At 32.7% G+C, this 17,990-nt stretch overlaps 1 protein-coding gene across 6 annotated transcripts in view; it reads right to left on the bottom strand.

Annotated features, from left to right (window-relative positions):
• Window positions 1–17,990, bottom strand: part of LOC127718102 (myosin-IIIb-like) — a 157,738-nt gene that overhangs the window by 81,597 nt on the left and 58,151 nt on the right. For all 6 annotated transcript variants that reach the window (XM_052223996.1, XM_052223997.1, XM_052223992.1 and 3 more), the window contains 12 exons: window positions 16,530–16,595; window positions 14,910–15,000; window positions 14,043–14,201; window positions 11,217–11,333; window positions 9,761–9,865; window positions 8,208–8,291; window positions 7,444–7,594; window positions 6,852–6,903; window positions 6,163–6,258; window positions 5,651–5,762; window positions 4,681–4,807; window positions 3,669–3,885 (listed from right to left, as the gene is read on the bottom strand). In XM_052223996.1, coding sequence (XP_052079956.1) covers window positions 3,669–3,885; window positions 4,681–4,807; window positions 5,651–5,762; window positions 6,163–6,258; window positions 6,852–6,903; window positions 7,444–7,594; window positions 8,208–8,291; window positions 9,761–9,865; window positions 11,217–11,333; window positions 14,043–14,201; window positions 14,910–15,000; window positions 16,530–16,595 — 1,377 coding nt within the window. The remainder of the gene's footprint in view (window positions 1–3,668; window positions 3,886–4,680; window positions 4,808–5,650; window positions 5,763–6,162; window positions 6,259–6,851; window positions 6,904–7,443; window positions 7,595–8,207; window positions 8,292–9,760; window positions 9,866–11,216; window positions 11,334–14,042; window positions 14,202–14,909; window positions 15,001–16,529; window positions 16,596–17,990) is intronic.

The following is a 17,990-nucleotide window of genomic DNA, read 5'->3' as shown; positions in this document are numbered from 1 at the left end:
TACTTGAAGCAAATTATATTTCTGTAGATTTAGACAATAGTATAATATTGTTTTACTAGTTTTATTTCACCTTGAAGATTAGACAAATAGGGATACTCCTTTGATTTTTTATTTCATGTCAGTCAGGTCGCTTTATATGAAACTTGAAACCACTTCTCTGCCATATTGTTATTTCATAACAACTCTGCCCTTGACCATGTTGACCCATGTAATTGATATTCATTCTTTAACCATATATCAAAGTCAGTTAGTTTTTGATTTTGCACTCCCACACCACCTTTCAGGTCAAATGTCTGTCTCCATTTAAGTTAATGACATTGAACAATCATGGTATTAAACACAATTTCAATAGTGATAATGCTGTTCTAGTAAGTCACCATATATTCAACTTGGGTAGCATTCTAGTTATTGAAATTTGTGTCAGATTAGAACAATGATCTAGACCTTTAGGAATGGATCTTACAATTTAATATGGAGCCATAGTATGGGACCCCTACACGGTAACAAAAAAAAACAAGCTTGAAAGGATACAACGTCAAGCGGCAAAATCTATCACCAGAAGTTACAAGTCAAGAGAGGATGGACGGGATACGTCTCTAAAATGCTTGCCTAACTGGAACTACAACAAGATCTCCAGACAAGACGAACAAGGAGTTGAAGCCAGAAGTTAATATTTATGTAAAAAGTAGTTGAGGGGCTGATTCCCGCTATTGAACCATACTGTCATTCTATAATATTATTGTGTAAGTATTTCTGTATTGTCCTTGTTATTGGTCCATGTCTTGGTGTACTGCTGGCCGAGGACCAACAATAAGGCCAATACAGAAATACATGTAATAGTATCTTTATTAATTAACTACAGTGTAACAATATTTTTTTATTTCATTTCACAAAAGATAAACATTTTTACCTTGAAGTGGAACTATCCAAATCTCAGTTTCTTTTTACAAGATGCAATATCTAATGATTTGGTGCCGTTTCCATGTATCTTCAGCCTGTTCTCATCTGATGAATTTTTCTACCCTTTCCAGTCACTATAAAGTGTTACAACTTTAATTTAGACACAACACATAAATAGTAATTGGAAAGGTACTGCCATTGCATGTGTAATGCAAATATATTTAAAAAAAAATAATGTAAGAGTTGAAATTGATACAACTATCCATAAGCCAATTGACCAAAGAACGAAGATTTGCGCAATTACAGAATGCATATGCCTGGTTCGGGTTTTAAAATAAAAGACCGTTTACAAAACATGAGAAGCGAAAGTAAACAGTAATAAACAGCTGCGCCATGAGCGCATGATACGCCCGTCGTCTTGTGTGTGTATTTTTATGCAATAAGCATAAATAGTTTCTGACATACGGCGTGACATGCGAAAACCCCCTTTTTTTTTTTTTACAAAAAACTCAATATCTCTAAAATAAAATTTTGAATCAAAACCAAAAAGTATACAGATCTTTAGATTAATATAACTAAGAAGTGTGTAAAATTTTAAGCAATAATCATAAATCATTTTTGAGATACGGCGCGACATGTGAAAACACCCCTTTAAAAAAAAAAAAATCAATATCTCAAATAAAAAATTTTGAATCAAAACCAAAAAGTATACAGATCTTTAGATTAATATAACTAAGAAGTGTGTAAAATTTTAAGCAATAATCATAAATCATTTTTGAGATATGGCGCGACATGTGAAAAACCCCTCCCCCTTTTTTTACAAAATACTCATTAACTCAAAAATAAAATTTTGAATCATCACCAAAAAGTATACAGATCTTAAGGTTAATATAACTAAGAAGTGTGTACATTTTAAGCAATAATCATAAACTGTTTTTGAGATACAGCTCGACATGTGAAAAACCCCTCCCCTTTTTTAACAAAATACTCAATAACTCAAAAATAAAATATTGAATCATCACCAAAAAGTATACAGATCTTAAGATTAATATAACTAAGAAGTGTGTAAAGTTTTAAGCAATAATCATAAATTGTTTTTGAGATACTGCCCGACATGTGAAAAAAAACACACACCTGTTTTAGTTACTAAGTCCTGCAACTCAAAAAGTTTTAATCTTATTTTCACCAAAAAGTATACAGATCGTTTGACCATCATAAGAAACAACTATGTTAAGTTTCATGAAATTTGGATAAGTCATTCTCAAGTTACGGTGCGACATGTTTACGCCGGACAGACAGACGGACGGACAGACGGACGGACGCCGGACATTTGTATAACATAATACGTCCCGTCAAAAATTTGACGGGCGTATAAAAATCGATTTGTACCATCGACATGATGAAATAATGAGGTCGTCAAGAAATGAACTTTGTGATAATTTACTCGTTCCCCAAACCTGAAATAATTCCATCGTCTACTTTCAAAATGCTTTTCAAATGAATGGGACCGTCTTTAACCTAAAATATATGCCATACTGAACGTTTCAGCTTGTTTATGGCGAGTAAATAAAAACTGCGTCGTACAAACAACTGTTTACTTTCAGTTTGAGTTTATCCTGACTTACGATCTAAAAACTAGAGACGTTCCGAAATCCTGTTTTGGTCGGATCAGAACTCGGCCAATACGGAAAAAAAATCTGTTTTGGCCGAGTTGACATCTTATATTGCATATGCAGTTTTCATCATATTAAGTACAATAACAGTGTAGTTAATTAATAATGATACAGTTACAGACTCTGCTGCTATAACTTTGTAAACAAAAATTCATACGCACCGCGTGTGTATAACCGTATTACTAATTTCCGATTATTAAAATCTTCGTAAATCTGGATAAAGACCAGTTTCTATCCAATGGATATCAAAATGATTCCGATTATTACTTTTTTAATGATTGTAAAGTTGAAATGGCATGAAAGGCTGACATTATTTAGGAGAACTATTTTGTCTAGCGATTGCTGATCATTGGAGGGTAAAAAGTCCAACACCATAACAAAACGGATCTATTTATCATGTATACATACCGATTGTTTACGATTGTATGCCATGTGCATAAAAGTGAAAGCTCGAATAAATATGAAAAATATAACAAAGGGATAGCTCCAAATACCATTTAATAACAAAAAACATATGGACAGGTCAAGATATCTTTTTGGTAAATAAAAAATAGTATGTAAACTGGTTCCCGTCCGACTACAACACTTTGTTCGAGTGTAGCGTAATACAAGCAGATTCCAGTTAGTTATAGTATGTAAAATAGTAAATATGAAACCGAGTGCGGTAGGCGGAGGCATAATCAACTTCCGTTAGTTCTGGTCAATGGTATCGGAAACATGCCGCTGATAGCGTCATTTTCCAAAAAATGGGGAATGTGTCCATGGGACACAGATGATGCTCCTGCTTGCATATAGCATTATAAAGGGACATAACCAAAGAACGGTAAAAGTGACACTACCCAAATTCGTACTTGATCTGAGTCTTGTAGTAATAAGCATTATGTATAAGTTTCATAACATTTGGTTGAGGCAAACTAGAGTTAGAGAACGGAAATTTTGGGATGTACGGATGTACAGACGGACAAGGCTTTAAACTCAATGCTCCCTCCGCTATGGCAGGGGCATAAAAACTCTATCAGGAGATATTAATCACATGAAAAGGGAGATAATTCTGTTAGATATCCAAATACACTACAATCTACAAAAAAGACTTACTCTGTGTCCATAGCTGAACCTGGCTTCAGGAGAGAGTTTATTCTGTTAACTATCCAACTAAATAATCTACCATACAATGCTTTAGCCATGGCATCTCTAGCATCAAAAGCTTCTGGTACTGAATTGTCCCGAATAATGACCTCTCCTCTTGCAACAACAGCTGATGTGGTAAAGGCCTCCACAAGGTCATTCTTGTTTATACCTAACAGCTCAGATACTGTAATATTAATGAGAAAGTACTGTAAAGTGGTTTAATTTAGTGGGGTTCAAATTTCAAGATTTTTACTTTTATCTTGTTTTTGATTGCTGGTATGAACTTTCATGAAGATGAAATTTAAGAAAGGGAAAATTTCACGTTTTTATGTTAATAGTGAAATTTGCAAGAAGAGAATTTTTTTATTCCCCCAAAATCAGTACATAACAAATTTTATTGAGTTTTATAAAATTAGTGAAAATCATACACATTGTGAGTTTTTATGATATATATGGGTCATAAAAGTCGACTTAAAATTTATTTCAGTGTATTTTGTACATTATGTATTTCTGATTAAATGCATACCTCTAATGTCATAATTCAAATTCAAATTTTTTTTTTCTTCATTTTTTATTGTAATACTTCAATTAATCAATCAATTGCCAAGGATGAATCATTTTTGCAATTTATTAATTTATCTCCATCATTGAAGAAACCTTTTAGTTTCTCTATCAATATGCAATGTTATATCCAACAAGTGAAACTGTGAGCTAATGCTCACTGATGATACCCCCGCCCAAATACTTGACGGTAAACAGGAAGTTGTTGAGTGATGAATCTGAAAAAGCATCACACAGTATAGCTGTCTTATATAAACCCTGAAACCAAATTTCAGAAATCCTTATGATGTAGTTCCTGAGAAAAATGCGACGAAAATATTCATGGGACGGACAGACAGATGGATGGACAGACAAGAGTTAAAACAGTATACCCCCCTTTTTTAAAGCGGGGGTATAATTAAATATCATAACAACTTACCATAGTCAATCAAATACATATTTGTGATGACACATGCTTCCCCTCCGTGAGTAGAATCTTTCTCATCAAAGTCAACATTACCCGTATGTAAAATGGAAGCTATTATACCATATACCGATTTTACTTCCTGAAAAGGTCAAATGTAAAGATGATTGGAAACCTTTATACTTATTATTATTTAGGGTTAAACAACAGACATTTAACAAATTAAATTTGATGCTTGGAAACATTTTCACTAATTGTTATTATGAAAAGGTTTCGAAGCATCAGATTTGGTTAATGTCTGTCGACTAACCCTAAATAATATAAGTGAAAAGGTTTCAAGGCATAAGATTTGGTTAATGTCTGTCGACTAACCCTCAATATTAATATGTGAAAAGGTTTTCCAATCATTTTTATGGGCAAACTAGATCCTTGCATCCTTAAACTGACAAGGTCATTATGCCCATTTTACAAATTTCAAGGTCATTGAGTCTGCTTTACATTTGTTCATGTACTTGTCCATATTCTTATGCAGCCCTACCTACAGAAACAGATTTCTTTTATCATTTATCACATATATCTTATCCATGATGTAGAACTGATTTCAATCAAAATATTCATCCTTTTGCTCATTGTACTGACTTAAATTTTATGCCCAACAAACGCAAAAATTATGTAATATAACGACTTCTAAGACCAAATACTTTAACAGAATAATAAGGAGTAAGATAGAACACTTCAAGTACTTTTTGTCTTTTCACAGTTGTAAGTTTTACCAATAAAAATGCAAAATTTCTATGCTCTTAAGTTTTTACAATTTGCAAAAGTTTGTACTTTGAATATTGATAGAGTTAATGACAGAAATGATCTTATACAAGCTAAGTTTGGTTGAATAACACGAGGTACCTGGTTAAGACATCATAACAGCTTATAAAAACAAGAATCTAATGCCTTCACATAACCTGGTTAAATCAGATATAAAATATACCTCAGGCTGGAAGCCTATAATATCAAAACAGTGTTGTATGCCCTTGAACTTGACCCTGTTTACGGATATGGAAGCTACATCTCTGGTACGGCTTGTGTATTCATCTATATATCTGTGAAAAGAACATTAGATATGGTAATCTGTTTACACTTTCTGTTATGTTCCATATAAAAAAAACTTAAAAGCCACGACTAACAGAATCTGACAATGGCACAATATATGTTTTAACACAAAATGTTATCAATTGATTTTTAAAAATGTGTTATTTGATGCAATGCAAATTTACTTCAAATTTACCTGGGGAAGGCCCTATATTCAAACACTTCTTTGCTGCATACAGATCAGGTTTGTTTCAACTTTCTCTTCCATTTTACTTTGTAAAATTGTAAGTTCATGTCTAGTTAGTTACCTCAAGGGAAATAACTCTATTTTCATTGTTTTAAGAATACTGAAAAAAATATTTTTATGACAGTGACATTAAAATTTGATTTGATAAGAATTATACTACTGACCTGTATTTGGCACTGTCTTTTAAATGGTATGTAGCTTCCTGGTCATGGGCCAGTCCATCATGTACATAGTAAAATATATGGAAATTTTGTTCACCTCTGAAATTCACAATATTATACAATTACATTCAAAGAGAAATTTATACCCGATCTGACAAGTTCCTGGATACAAATGTCATGTCTCGGCTTTCCCTATAAAATACTGTGTGGTTAGGGAAGAAATGGCTAGTATCAACTTCAACATCCTAGTTTGAACCAATGACATACAATTATCAATATCTCTTCTTTTAAATACAATAAACAAGAATGATGATATTGTTGGGCTAAGCATATCCCCATTCATAATTCAAAGATTTGGAAAACAGGAGATATGTTTCTGATAGGCCTAAAAAGTCTGATCAGTAATATTGGAGAAATATGTGACAAAACATTTCAATTCATTCAACATATTGAAAAAATTGAAGTATCTGCAAAAAGTGCTCACATCATACAACTCACAACTGTCAATCAGTGAAGTCATCCTGTTCATTAGTTTATCAGAAAAAAGTGAAAAAATATTTAATGGACAAACAGATAGAATGACGAAACGATGCAAAGATGAATAGACGGACAGAAAGACACGGTGACTCCAATATAGGAGTTGGGGTATAATATTATTATTTTTATCTAACCTCTCTGTCAATAAAACTTACTTGGCTTGTGATATCACCCTGGATTTCTCTAATAAATATTCTGTAATTTTAGCTGAAAAGAGGAATAAAAGATATGTTTAACCATTTTTATAAATGAAGAATTATTCATTCAGATATTTATTTTTGATATCACATTCTATAAAACCTTCATTTAATTACACACAACAGAGGACACATGAAATGCAATATAGAAAAGATTTTTATACATTAAGTAATCAATAGGAAATAGTAAACCATAAAGCATGATCGACAATTATTTCGTCAATTGACAATTTTTCAAACCAAAGATTCCGTGAATTTTATGTAAAGTCTACCAAACACAGAGAATAACTTGAAAAAACTAATTTACAAAACTTGACATGATAATATACATGTGCTGCCAAGAATTTCCTGTAATTTTTTTTTTAAATAAAATAAAATAGCCAATTCAAATATTTTCTAAATTTCAGTGTAACATAGTTTGGTCTCTGGTGAAAATTGTCTCATTGGTAATCATACCAAATCTCCTTACTTTTATACTGAAGAGTTATATCCCAAATGAAACTTATGCAATTCCACACTCCCCCTAATTACAGTTGTACAAGATACATACCACCAATAACTGTCCCAGTACTTGTGAAGAACATCTCTAGATACTTCCCAAATCTACTGGAATTATTATTTATCACAGTTTGAGCATTACCAAACGCCTCCATCAATGGATTTACTTGTAAAATTCTATCTTCTAATGTCCGGTTAGGGGCCTGTCAAAAATAATTTAAGATTTTAATATTAAATGCTGTTTTGCTTTACAGTCAACTCCCATTATGTAAACCTGATCAATAAAATGCAAAATCTGGAGTACGTGTACCTATAATTTGTACAATACAGTGCTTGTGGTGAATAAATTTTTTATCTAAATGTGACCATTATGAAAAATCCAGGTTGGAGTCCAGCATTGCAGACAGACTAGCTCACACAGTTACAGACCACTAGAACATATGTTCCACGAACTTAACACATTACTGTGGATTTATTTATTTTCGTGGATTTAGGAAAACTTACATGTTCGTGGATATTTAATTTCGTGGTTTTGCCGAAATCTGCATACAAGCCTATAGAAGTTTTGTTATTCGTTGAACATTTAATTTCGAGGTTCACCTGTATCCACGAATTCCACGAAAATTGGTATCCAACGAATAATAATGAATCCACAGTATTCTAAATCAGACGGGTCTTAAGCAACAAATTTCTGTTTTAAATTGATTGTTTTTTTGTTTGATCAGTTAAGTTGAACCAATGTCCCCTTCTACACTCTATCCAAGCATGCTTCCATGTGGATTGTGATTGTTGGTCACATCGTGTAATACAACATACCTTCCCTAACTGTGTTAGCTGCTGCACTAGTAAGTTAGCACTCTCTGTTTTCCCAGCACCAGATTCACCACTGATTACAATACACTAAAAATATATATATTATTTCTTATATTGTATAAATGTCAAAAGTACTATTAGGCAGCTAGCTTTAAACTAGATGTGACATGGCAGCTTGAATCCCAATGTCTGCTGCAAATTTCAAGGGCATTAATTTTATCTAAAAATGTCATCCGAAAAGAAATATGAACTTGATTTGTAACTCAGCATTATATACTTATAAAGCAAACATTTATAATAGCTTAATATCTTCAAACGTAAAATGATTTAGCAATAACATAATGACAGATTGATGGGAGGACAGTCATTAGTACCACTTTATGGCATGCTCATTAGGAGACAGTGGCATAAAAAAATTCTCAACAACAGTTCTGTTTAAAGACTATTTGTAAATAAACTGCTTCGCTGAGCGCAGCTGGATACGCCCGCAGAGGTCATGCAAACCCTGAACAATTGGGGTAAAAATGGACACAATATTCAAGCTTGATACAGGTCTGAATTTGGATTGTAATTAAATATTTGACATATTATAGATTTCTGAATAAATGTAGTCAAAGAACTTGAAATTGGTTATATGGATTGAATTTATCTTCAATTAACGATTTCTTGCTGTTGTGCAATACTTAGTAAATCTGTTGTCAGACTATAAACAAATAAAGTTCAATTTCTTCTCAATGTCATATTTGAAATTTATGAAAATCAATAAGGAGAATTACATCAATAGCTATAAATAATTTACCAAAGTTTCATGAGAACTGCTGAAAGCATTTTTGAGTTATTGTCCAAAAACTGGAAAATCCCCCCTTTTTTAATGAATAAAACCCCATAACTCAGAAATGTAAAATCTAAAATTTATAAAATTCCAAAGGCAGCTTACATCAACAGATATCAACAATTCACCACAGTTTCATGAGAACTGCTGAAAGCATTTTTTAGTTATTGTCGGAAAACATAAAACCCTGTAACTCGGAAACGTAAAATCTAAAATTTATAAAAATTGAAAGGGAGCTCATGTCAATAGATATAAACAATTCACCAAAATTCCATGCAAGTTGGTGAAAGCATTCTTAAGTTATTGTCGGAAAACTGGAAAATCCCCCCTTTTTTAATGAATAAAACCCCAAAACTCGGAAACAGTAAATCTGAAATTTATAAAAAACGAAAGGGAGCTCACGTCAATAGATATAAACAATTCACCAAAGTTTCATGCATATTGGTTAAAGCTTTTTTGAGTTAATGTCCGACATGTTGACGACGGACGGACGGACGGACAGACGGACGGACAGACGGACGGACAGACAGATGGTCAACGGTATACCATAAAACGTCCCGTAAACGGGCGTATAAAAATCATTGCATATTAAAATATTATTTTGTTTTATCAATTTTACGATTTTGGAGAGAAACAAAGCCAGGAAATATTTATAACAGTCAGTAATTCTCTTTCCCCTAAAATCGTTATATAATCCTGTGAAAAGTACGGGGAAGTAACTGACCTGATGTTTTCTGTTGTGCATCATCATTTGATATGACTGGTCAGCGACTGCAAAAATATGAGGTGGATGGTCATCTTTGGCTGCATTCATGTACATCTGAGCATACTGTAAAATTGGAAAATATTTCATGTATATACATAAATTGTGAATTTGAATGTCATATTGTCATATGTATATTATCCTTCTTTGTACTGGACTGAAACACAGAGTTTGATTTGCATGTGTTAGCTCACAGGGTAACAGTCTAGAGGAAGCTGTGATGATGTTATTCTAATGGTACACATTATTCTGACTTTAAGTCAACCAGTACCAGCTCTTTATATTCCTAAATGTATTGTACCATGCAGAGGCAAAATGTAACATTTTGTAAGAATTGAATGCTTCTCTTTTTAATTTTATTGGGGTGTAAAAAAAACTCATTGACTGAAGCACATTTGTTTTACAACCCCATAAAATTATAAAAAGAAGCATTCAATTCTTATAATTACATTTTTATGCTCAAACAATGAAATTAAGAGTTATATCAAGCAAAAATTTTTGTTTGTTTTTTTCTATGCATTGTTTTAACATTGTCATGGAGAACATGTGCAGTATTAGCAATTATATTTTATATATAGGAGTGCCTCATAATTGTGGTCAGCCAATAAAAAATATGGATTCAAATGAAACATACATGTTATGTTATTATGTTGTTGAATACAAAACTTTCTTGAATTACTGTGGAAAGGGAGACAACCAAAGCTTTGCTAAGATTTTAACCATTTATCTGTAAACTATTTTTGATGAATTTTAAATTGTATTTTTTTTTTGTACCACTCTTTTCATGTTTTATTCTGTAAATAGATCTAAATTCATCTACTGATGCACTGTCCTTTATAGAAATCATACCATCAATGAGCTCTTAATTGGTACAATAAAAAAATTGTACATTTATGCATCCTATTGAATTGTAATGTTTTGTCAATATGATATTTATTATGTATGTATAGATCTTTTAATGGATTATGATATAGGATCCCATTGAGTTGTATGGTGTGTCAGCCGCATAATGAAGATGATAATAATAGTAATAATGTCTATTGTGTGATGAGCGCTAATAATATCTATTATGTATGTATAGATCTTTATAAGGGTAATCATATATAAACAAGAATGTGTCCATAGTACATGGATGCCCCACTCGCACTATCATTTTCTATGTTCAGTGGACTGTGAAATTGGGGTAAAAACTCTAATTTGGCATTAAAATTAGAAAGATCATATCATAGGGAACATGTGTACTAAGTTTCAAGTTGATTGGACTTCAACTTCATCAAAAACTACCTTGACCAAAAACTTTAACCTGAAAAACTGTAACCTGAATCGGTACAGATGGACGGACGAATGAATGGACGCACAGACCGAAAAACATAATGCCGCTAGGTGGGGCATAAAAAGAATATTTTCTGAAACATACCTCATCAGCATAGATAGTGAGAGGAGTAAATGGGTTTACAGCTAACAATATGTCTCCAATGTAGGTATAAATCTTTGTCTGTGCATATCTGTGAAATAGTTGTGATACAATTGTTTCCTGAAATGACAAAATGGTATTTTTTCATTACTTTTTACTTTCTGATTTAAACAGTGCATGCCATGCAATTACTTACAGCATATTTTCATTTTCAACACTTCTATTATTTACTATTTGGGATCCCTTATTTCTGAATACAAAATAAAAATAAAATGCTCCGCAGGGCGCAGCTTGATACGACCGCAGAGGTCAAACCCTGAACAGTTGGGGCAAGTATGGACACAACATTCAAGCTTGATACAGCTTTGCATTTGGATTGTGATTAAATATTTGACACAGCATAGGTTTCTGACACAGAATGAATGTGGTCTAAGAACTTAATAATTTTTAATTAGACATTCACCTATTATGGTCCAATATCCAAAATCTAAATACATGGTTAGATTCAGCATATCAAAGAACCCCAAGAATTCAATTTTTGATGAAATCAAACAAAGTTTAATTTTGGACCCTTTTGACCTCAATGTGGACAAAGTTGATAACGGGGCCCAAAAATCAAAAATCTAAATACATGGTTAGATTCAGCATATCAAAGAAACCCATATATTCAATTTTTATTGAAATCAAACAAAGTTTAATTTTGGACCCCAATTTGGACCAACTTGAAAACTGGGCCCATAATCAAAAATCTAAATACATGTTTAGATTCAGCATATCAAAGAACCCTAAGAATTCAATTTTTGTTAAAATCAAACTAAGTTTAATTTTGGACCCTTTGGACCTTAATGTAGACCAATTTGAAAACGGAACCAAAAATTAAGAATCTAAATACACGGTTAGATTCGGCATATCAAAGAACCCCAATAATTCAATTTTTGATGAAATCAAACAAAGTTTAATTTTGGACCCTTTGGACCTCAATGTGGACCAATTTAAAAACGGGGCCCAAAATCCAAAAACTTAATACACAGTTAGATTCAGCATATTAAAGAACCCCAAGAATTCAAGAATAAAACCCCATTGAAATTGGTCAAGAAATAAGCAATTTATAGGAAGTATCTTCTTTTGCACAATACTGTGCAATTGAATATTTCTTGCTATTGCGCAATACTGTACAATTGACAATTTCTTGCTATTGCGCAATATTGTGCTATTGGATATTTCTTGCTATTGCACAATACTGTGAAATTGAAGATTTCTTGCTATTGCACAATACTGTGCAATTGAAGATTTCTTGCTATTGTGCAATACTGTGCAATTGAAAATTTCTTGCTATTGCACAATACTTATTATATAAAAACTTACACATCCTGTTTGGTGTGTATCTCCTACCATATCATTATTATTTGCTTTTAAATATAAATCAGAAATAACCAACTTAAAATGGAAAATTTTAAAAGAAAAAAAAAAGGAAAAAAAGAAAAAAAAGGAAAAAAAAAAATCCCCCCCCCAAATTTTTTGAACCCCCTTATGATTCATCACCCCCAAACTCAATCCCAGCCTTTCCTTTGTGGTATGGTACCTTGCAGTACAATTTCAGAGAGATCCATACACTTGAACACAAGTTATTGTCATGAAACTAGAAAAATGCTTGTTTTTTGCTCCTTTTCTGCCCCTAATTCCTAAAATATTGAGGCAATTACCCCCATCATCAATCCCAGCCTTCCCTTTGTGGTATGGTACCTTGCAGTACAATTTCAGAGAGATCCATACACTTGAACACAAGTTATTGTCTGGAAACTAGAAAAATGCTTATTTTTGGCCCCTTTTTGGCCCCCAATTCCTAAACGTTTCGGCAATTACCCCCAAACTCAATTCCAGCTTTCCCTTTGTGATATGGAACCTTGTAGTACAATTTCAGAAAGATCCATACACTTGCACACAAGTTATTGTCATGAAACTAGAAAAATGCTTGTTTTTTGCCCCTTTTTTGGCCCCTAATTCCTAAAATTTTGAGGCAATTACCCCCAAAATCAATCCCAGCATTCCTTTTGTGATATGGAACCTTGTGGTACAATGTCAGAGAGATCCATACACTAACACACAAGTTATGTCTGGAAGTTACAAAAATGCTTATTTTTGGCCCCTAATTCCTTAACTGTTGGTACCATAACCCCCAAAATCAATCCCAACCTTCCTTTTGTGGTATTGAACCTTGTGGTAAAATTTCATAGAGATCCATTCACTTAAACTAAAGTTAGAGTGCGAAAACCAATGTGTCTTCGGACGACGCAGGACGACGCTGGACGACGACGACAACGACGACGTCATACCAATATACGACCACAAAAATTTTTTTGCGGTCGTATAATTAGTACACAAAGAGTTTTTTCTTAATTTATTCAATATAATTAAATTAAACAATTCAGAGTAATTTTTACAGTAAATTTATCATTTAAACGCTCAGTTTATGATAGAACCATGCCAAAGGATTATTATTGGGTCCACATGACATGTCAACTAAATGTAATGAAAGTTTGCACATAATGTTATGATAGTCATTGCAAAAATAATTTTAACTTTAAAATTTGATTTATGCTATTTTAGATTTTGCAGTGCCATCTACTGGCAAAGGCAAAATTTTCTAAATTTTCCACTAAAATGTCACATTTCTGTTGTTCGGAATATCCTAGATACAGTTATGTTCAGCTGATATTTGAATTGATTTTTACAATAAAAAAGTGACAAAATGTTGCTAGGTTCATCTTAGCATTACCTTCTTTGCAAGTGAGTTACCACCCTTCCTTTCATATGAGTAACCTCCCTTACCTCGTCTAGAATTTCCAATGACGTTAGATCATCAGCAGTGTCTAGAGGTTCTTTCTTTGATTTGCGATGTGTTTTTAATCTCCCCTTCTTTGTTGTGATGTCTGGTTCATGGATTTTAGGTTCCATTTTGGCTGTCAGATCTTTTAATCTGTGTTTAAACTGAAAGTACAATTATCATATTTTTATATAAAATATCACAGTCAATTTTCTAAGTTTACAATTTTTTTAGCCACCGTTATTTTTCACAGTAAATTTTCTCAGTTCACATAGTTTTAAGCCCACCGTGATAAATCACTTTATGGAGCTGAAGAGAAATACAAAATACTATAGGATGGAAATCTAGGTCACAGTGACCAACTTTGTTTGGGCTGACCGTAGTCAGATCTCATCAAATCTAATACTTCCTTCAACTTAAAGAATCAGTGTTTTAAAATCACAATGAAGACTGCATGTATCTTAACATAGCCACATATTCCTGTGCTTGTCCCAAAGTCAGGAACCTTGTGGTTGTCTTTTGTAATATCTAAATGAGTTTGTGATTTAGCCAGCTATGATTAATGGCAGAAATTTGATGATGTCTGTGAAATTTAGTCCCAACTTTTCTAGACCCTGGGCGATTTAAAGAATAACATATTGTACTGATATCTTTATATTAAAGAGTGATTGTTGCTCATCTTGATTTTGTGTGGTTGGATTTCCATCTCATTAACTAATATCCCACAACTCATATAGTATGTGCATTTGCTGATGGCTGTACGTTGACCTAAGTTGTTTTCGTCCACATCAATTGGACTCTTGTGGATAGTTGTCTACTTAGCAATCATACCACAACTCTTTATTTTCATATTCATAAAGGATTTGACTTACAACAGAAGAATCTGCAGGCAAACTGGTAATAAATGGATGCTGTAGTAATTCTTTGGCTGAGGGACGCTCTTCAAAATCTTTTACCAAACACCTGCAAGAAAGAAGAAAAAAAAATGTACTCTATGAATACACTAAGTACTGTTTGTTTGTTATTATACATATATCATATCTATTTTTTTTTAGAGTGTAGGAATTAGGGGTATATGTAAATGAGACAGCAACCCAGGGAAACAAATAACAAAAAAATCATCTAGAGCTAGAGGATAACATACAGACAAGACAAGACAAGACAAGACAAGACAAGACAAGACAAGACAAGACAAGACAAGACAAGATCTTAATCATCATCATAGTCTGAAGAAATTGTGAAAAGATTAAACAGGAACTATCATGGATCTACCATGTGGGGATTGGGATGTTGAATAACTGTTGCAATGACGCCTATAGGGGTCAATAGGTGCATCATTTCTGCCCGTATCTAATATACCCTCATTTTTCAAAAAGTTGAAATTCCCACCTATCATCAGGATTCTTTCACTTTAAGAACCTACCTACTGGATTTATAAATTTAGTCCTGAATATGCATGAAATACCACTGGACGCAAGGCTATAAAGAATGAAATACATCTTGTATTGAGTCAATTCTTTGTCACTTATATACTCATGGATAGGTATTTATAGTCTACTTTACAATGTAAAAGAATCGGTAATTAATTACCCCTATTTGAAAATTTTCATTCTGTACAGGGATACCTCAGGCTTAGTTAGATCTAAAGATATTTATTAACAATGATGAATTGAACATTTGTTATCAAAATCTTAGTTTAAAGTGTTGATTTTATACAATGGTTCTTCCTAGTACGTAAACTTTTCCTGTAACTATTGACTTTTCTTTGCTTGTGAGAAGTCATTATTATCTATAGGATAAACCCATTTTCATGGATTTTATAGATAGATGGAAACCATTTGAATATTTGACGAATAACATGTTTTCAGTTACAAGCAATGAGCATGGATTTAGGGACAATAACGGTCTCCTCTATACAATCTATAAATCAGGGTTTCCAAAAGTGTCTAGGGTTATCAAAGGCATTCTCCATAACATTCCTCTATTTTTTAGGACAGTATCCGGAGGACATGTACTGTTTATTTATCTTCGAAGGCACTAATTTTTGTGATTGAAGAAAAATCGTATTTTCATGGATATTTGATTTCTTGGCTGTGCTAAAGTCTTAGCTTACAAACCTATATATAATTTGTAATTTATTAATCCATGAAAGTTGGTATCCTACGATATATAATGACTCCACAGTAACAAGCTATCAAATGTAAAATTTTAAAGTAACAAAAATACTGAACTCCAAGGAAAATTCAAAATGGAAAGTCCCTTGTCAAATGGCAAAATCAAAACCTCAAACACATCAAACAAATGGAAAACAACTGTCATATTCCTGACTTGGTACAGGCATATAATAATCTCAGGGTTTATCTAGGATTTTAGCAAGTTTCACTTATTATAAAGGCACTTCATGGCCTTAAACGACTAAAACGAAAATTCAAAGCAAATTCCTGTTTAAAGATAAGTCAGAACCTTGTAAAAATAATTTTTACTGTACTCACTGATGGATAAAGTCTTTGAAGTTCTGTGACCACTTCTCTGGTAGTTGTAGACTTGGCGATGTATTTCTGTAAAACAAAATTTTAGAAAATTTGAAGGACAACACGAATATAACCCTAGATCACGCCATTTCAATTTAGTTGTTCCTAAAGTAAACAGAGCGGACTCAACATCTTTTTTCTTAATACTATTAAAGATTAGAATGAGCTTCCAAATAATATAAAATCACTACATGACCAGAATGCGCATTCAAAGCTGCAGTAAAGCAACATCTGAAAAATATTATTATCATTTTATTAATGTGAATATTGTGACTGGTTGAGTATCACAATAATAAGAACTTGTATTCTGATACCTGATACATTGGATTCATGATTTACCTATAACAACAAAAATCCACAAAAATTGATATTCCACAAATAATAATGAATCCACAGGAGTTCTCTTTTGAAATCACTTATGATGTTTATTGTCCAGTTTCAAATTAAATGCATATTTAGGTCAATAATATGTTATTGAAATATGAATATATATGTGCTTGACCAACAAGCTGAACTGAATTTTTAACATGCTAGATCACAAGTCTGCAAGAAGACATGTTTCACATTATTCTGAATCTAAGCCTACTAGTCTGTTCTCTTACTCCTTAGTGCAGCATACTAAGTTAAGAAACAGCAAATACCAATTTTCGATTTTAAAACTTCCAGTACCTAAGGCAAGCATACTACCACAAAACCACAGAGGCTGTTGATCACATTTGGTATCAAATAAAATATTTAACTAGATGAAGGCATATGTACATATGCTCAACACCAAAACCAATGCTCATTTTACATGATCAACACAACGGGTGCCACATGTGGAGCAGGATCTGATTACAGGAGCACCTGAGATCCCCCCTGTTTTTTGTGGGGTTCGTGTTGCTCAGTCTTTAGTTTTCTATGTTGTGTTTTGTGTACTGTTTTTTAGTCTTTCGCCTTTTTTCGTATTTGCCATGGCATTATCAGTTTGTTTTTGACCTATGAATTTGAATATCCCTTTGGTATCTTTCGTCTCTCTCTACAAAAAATCATTTCTAAATGTAAAAATCTCTTGCAATTACCCACTACTAGGTACTTACATGAAACATTTATAAATTCTAAATACCAGCTAACCTCAGGGTTAAATTGACCTACTATTTGTATAAGAAGCAGTCATAAAATATTAATTCTGATTAAGATTTAGTGTATATAAACAGTAAAAAGCCGTGCCCTAATGTAAATACCGAATTAAAAAGTAAATAAGATTATGTAATCAATAGTCATCATATACCGGTTTAGATTACGGAAAAATCAATTTAATCTAATCAAAACGGATATTACATGAGGGTGTAGATGATTGCACTCATTCCCAAAAGTAAAAACGGAATGTTGGAGAAAATATTTGGTTTTGTTAATGGTGATTGATGATGTCGGAAAGTCAGG

This window comes from Mytilus californianus, unplaced genomic scaffold (genome assembly GCF_021869535.1).
Source record: "Mytilus californianus isolate M0D057914Y unplaced genomic scaffold, xbMytCali1.0.p SCAF_10, whole genome shotgun sequence".
Lineage (NCBI taxonomy): Eukaryota > Metazoa > Mollusca > Bivalvia > Mytilida > Mytilidae > Mytilus > Mytilus californianus.
This window is presented reverse-complemented; position numbering and strand designations above follow the sequence as displayed.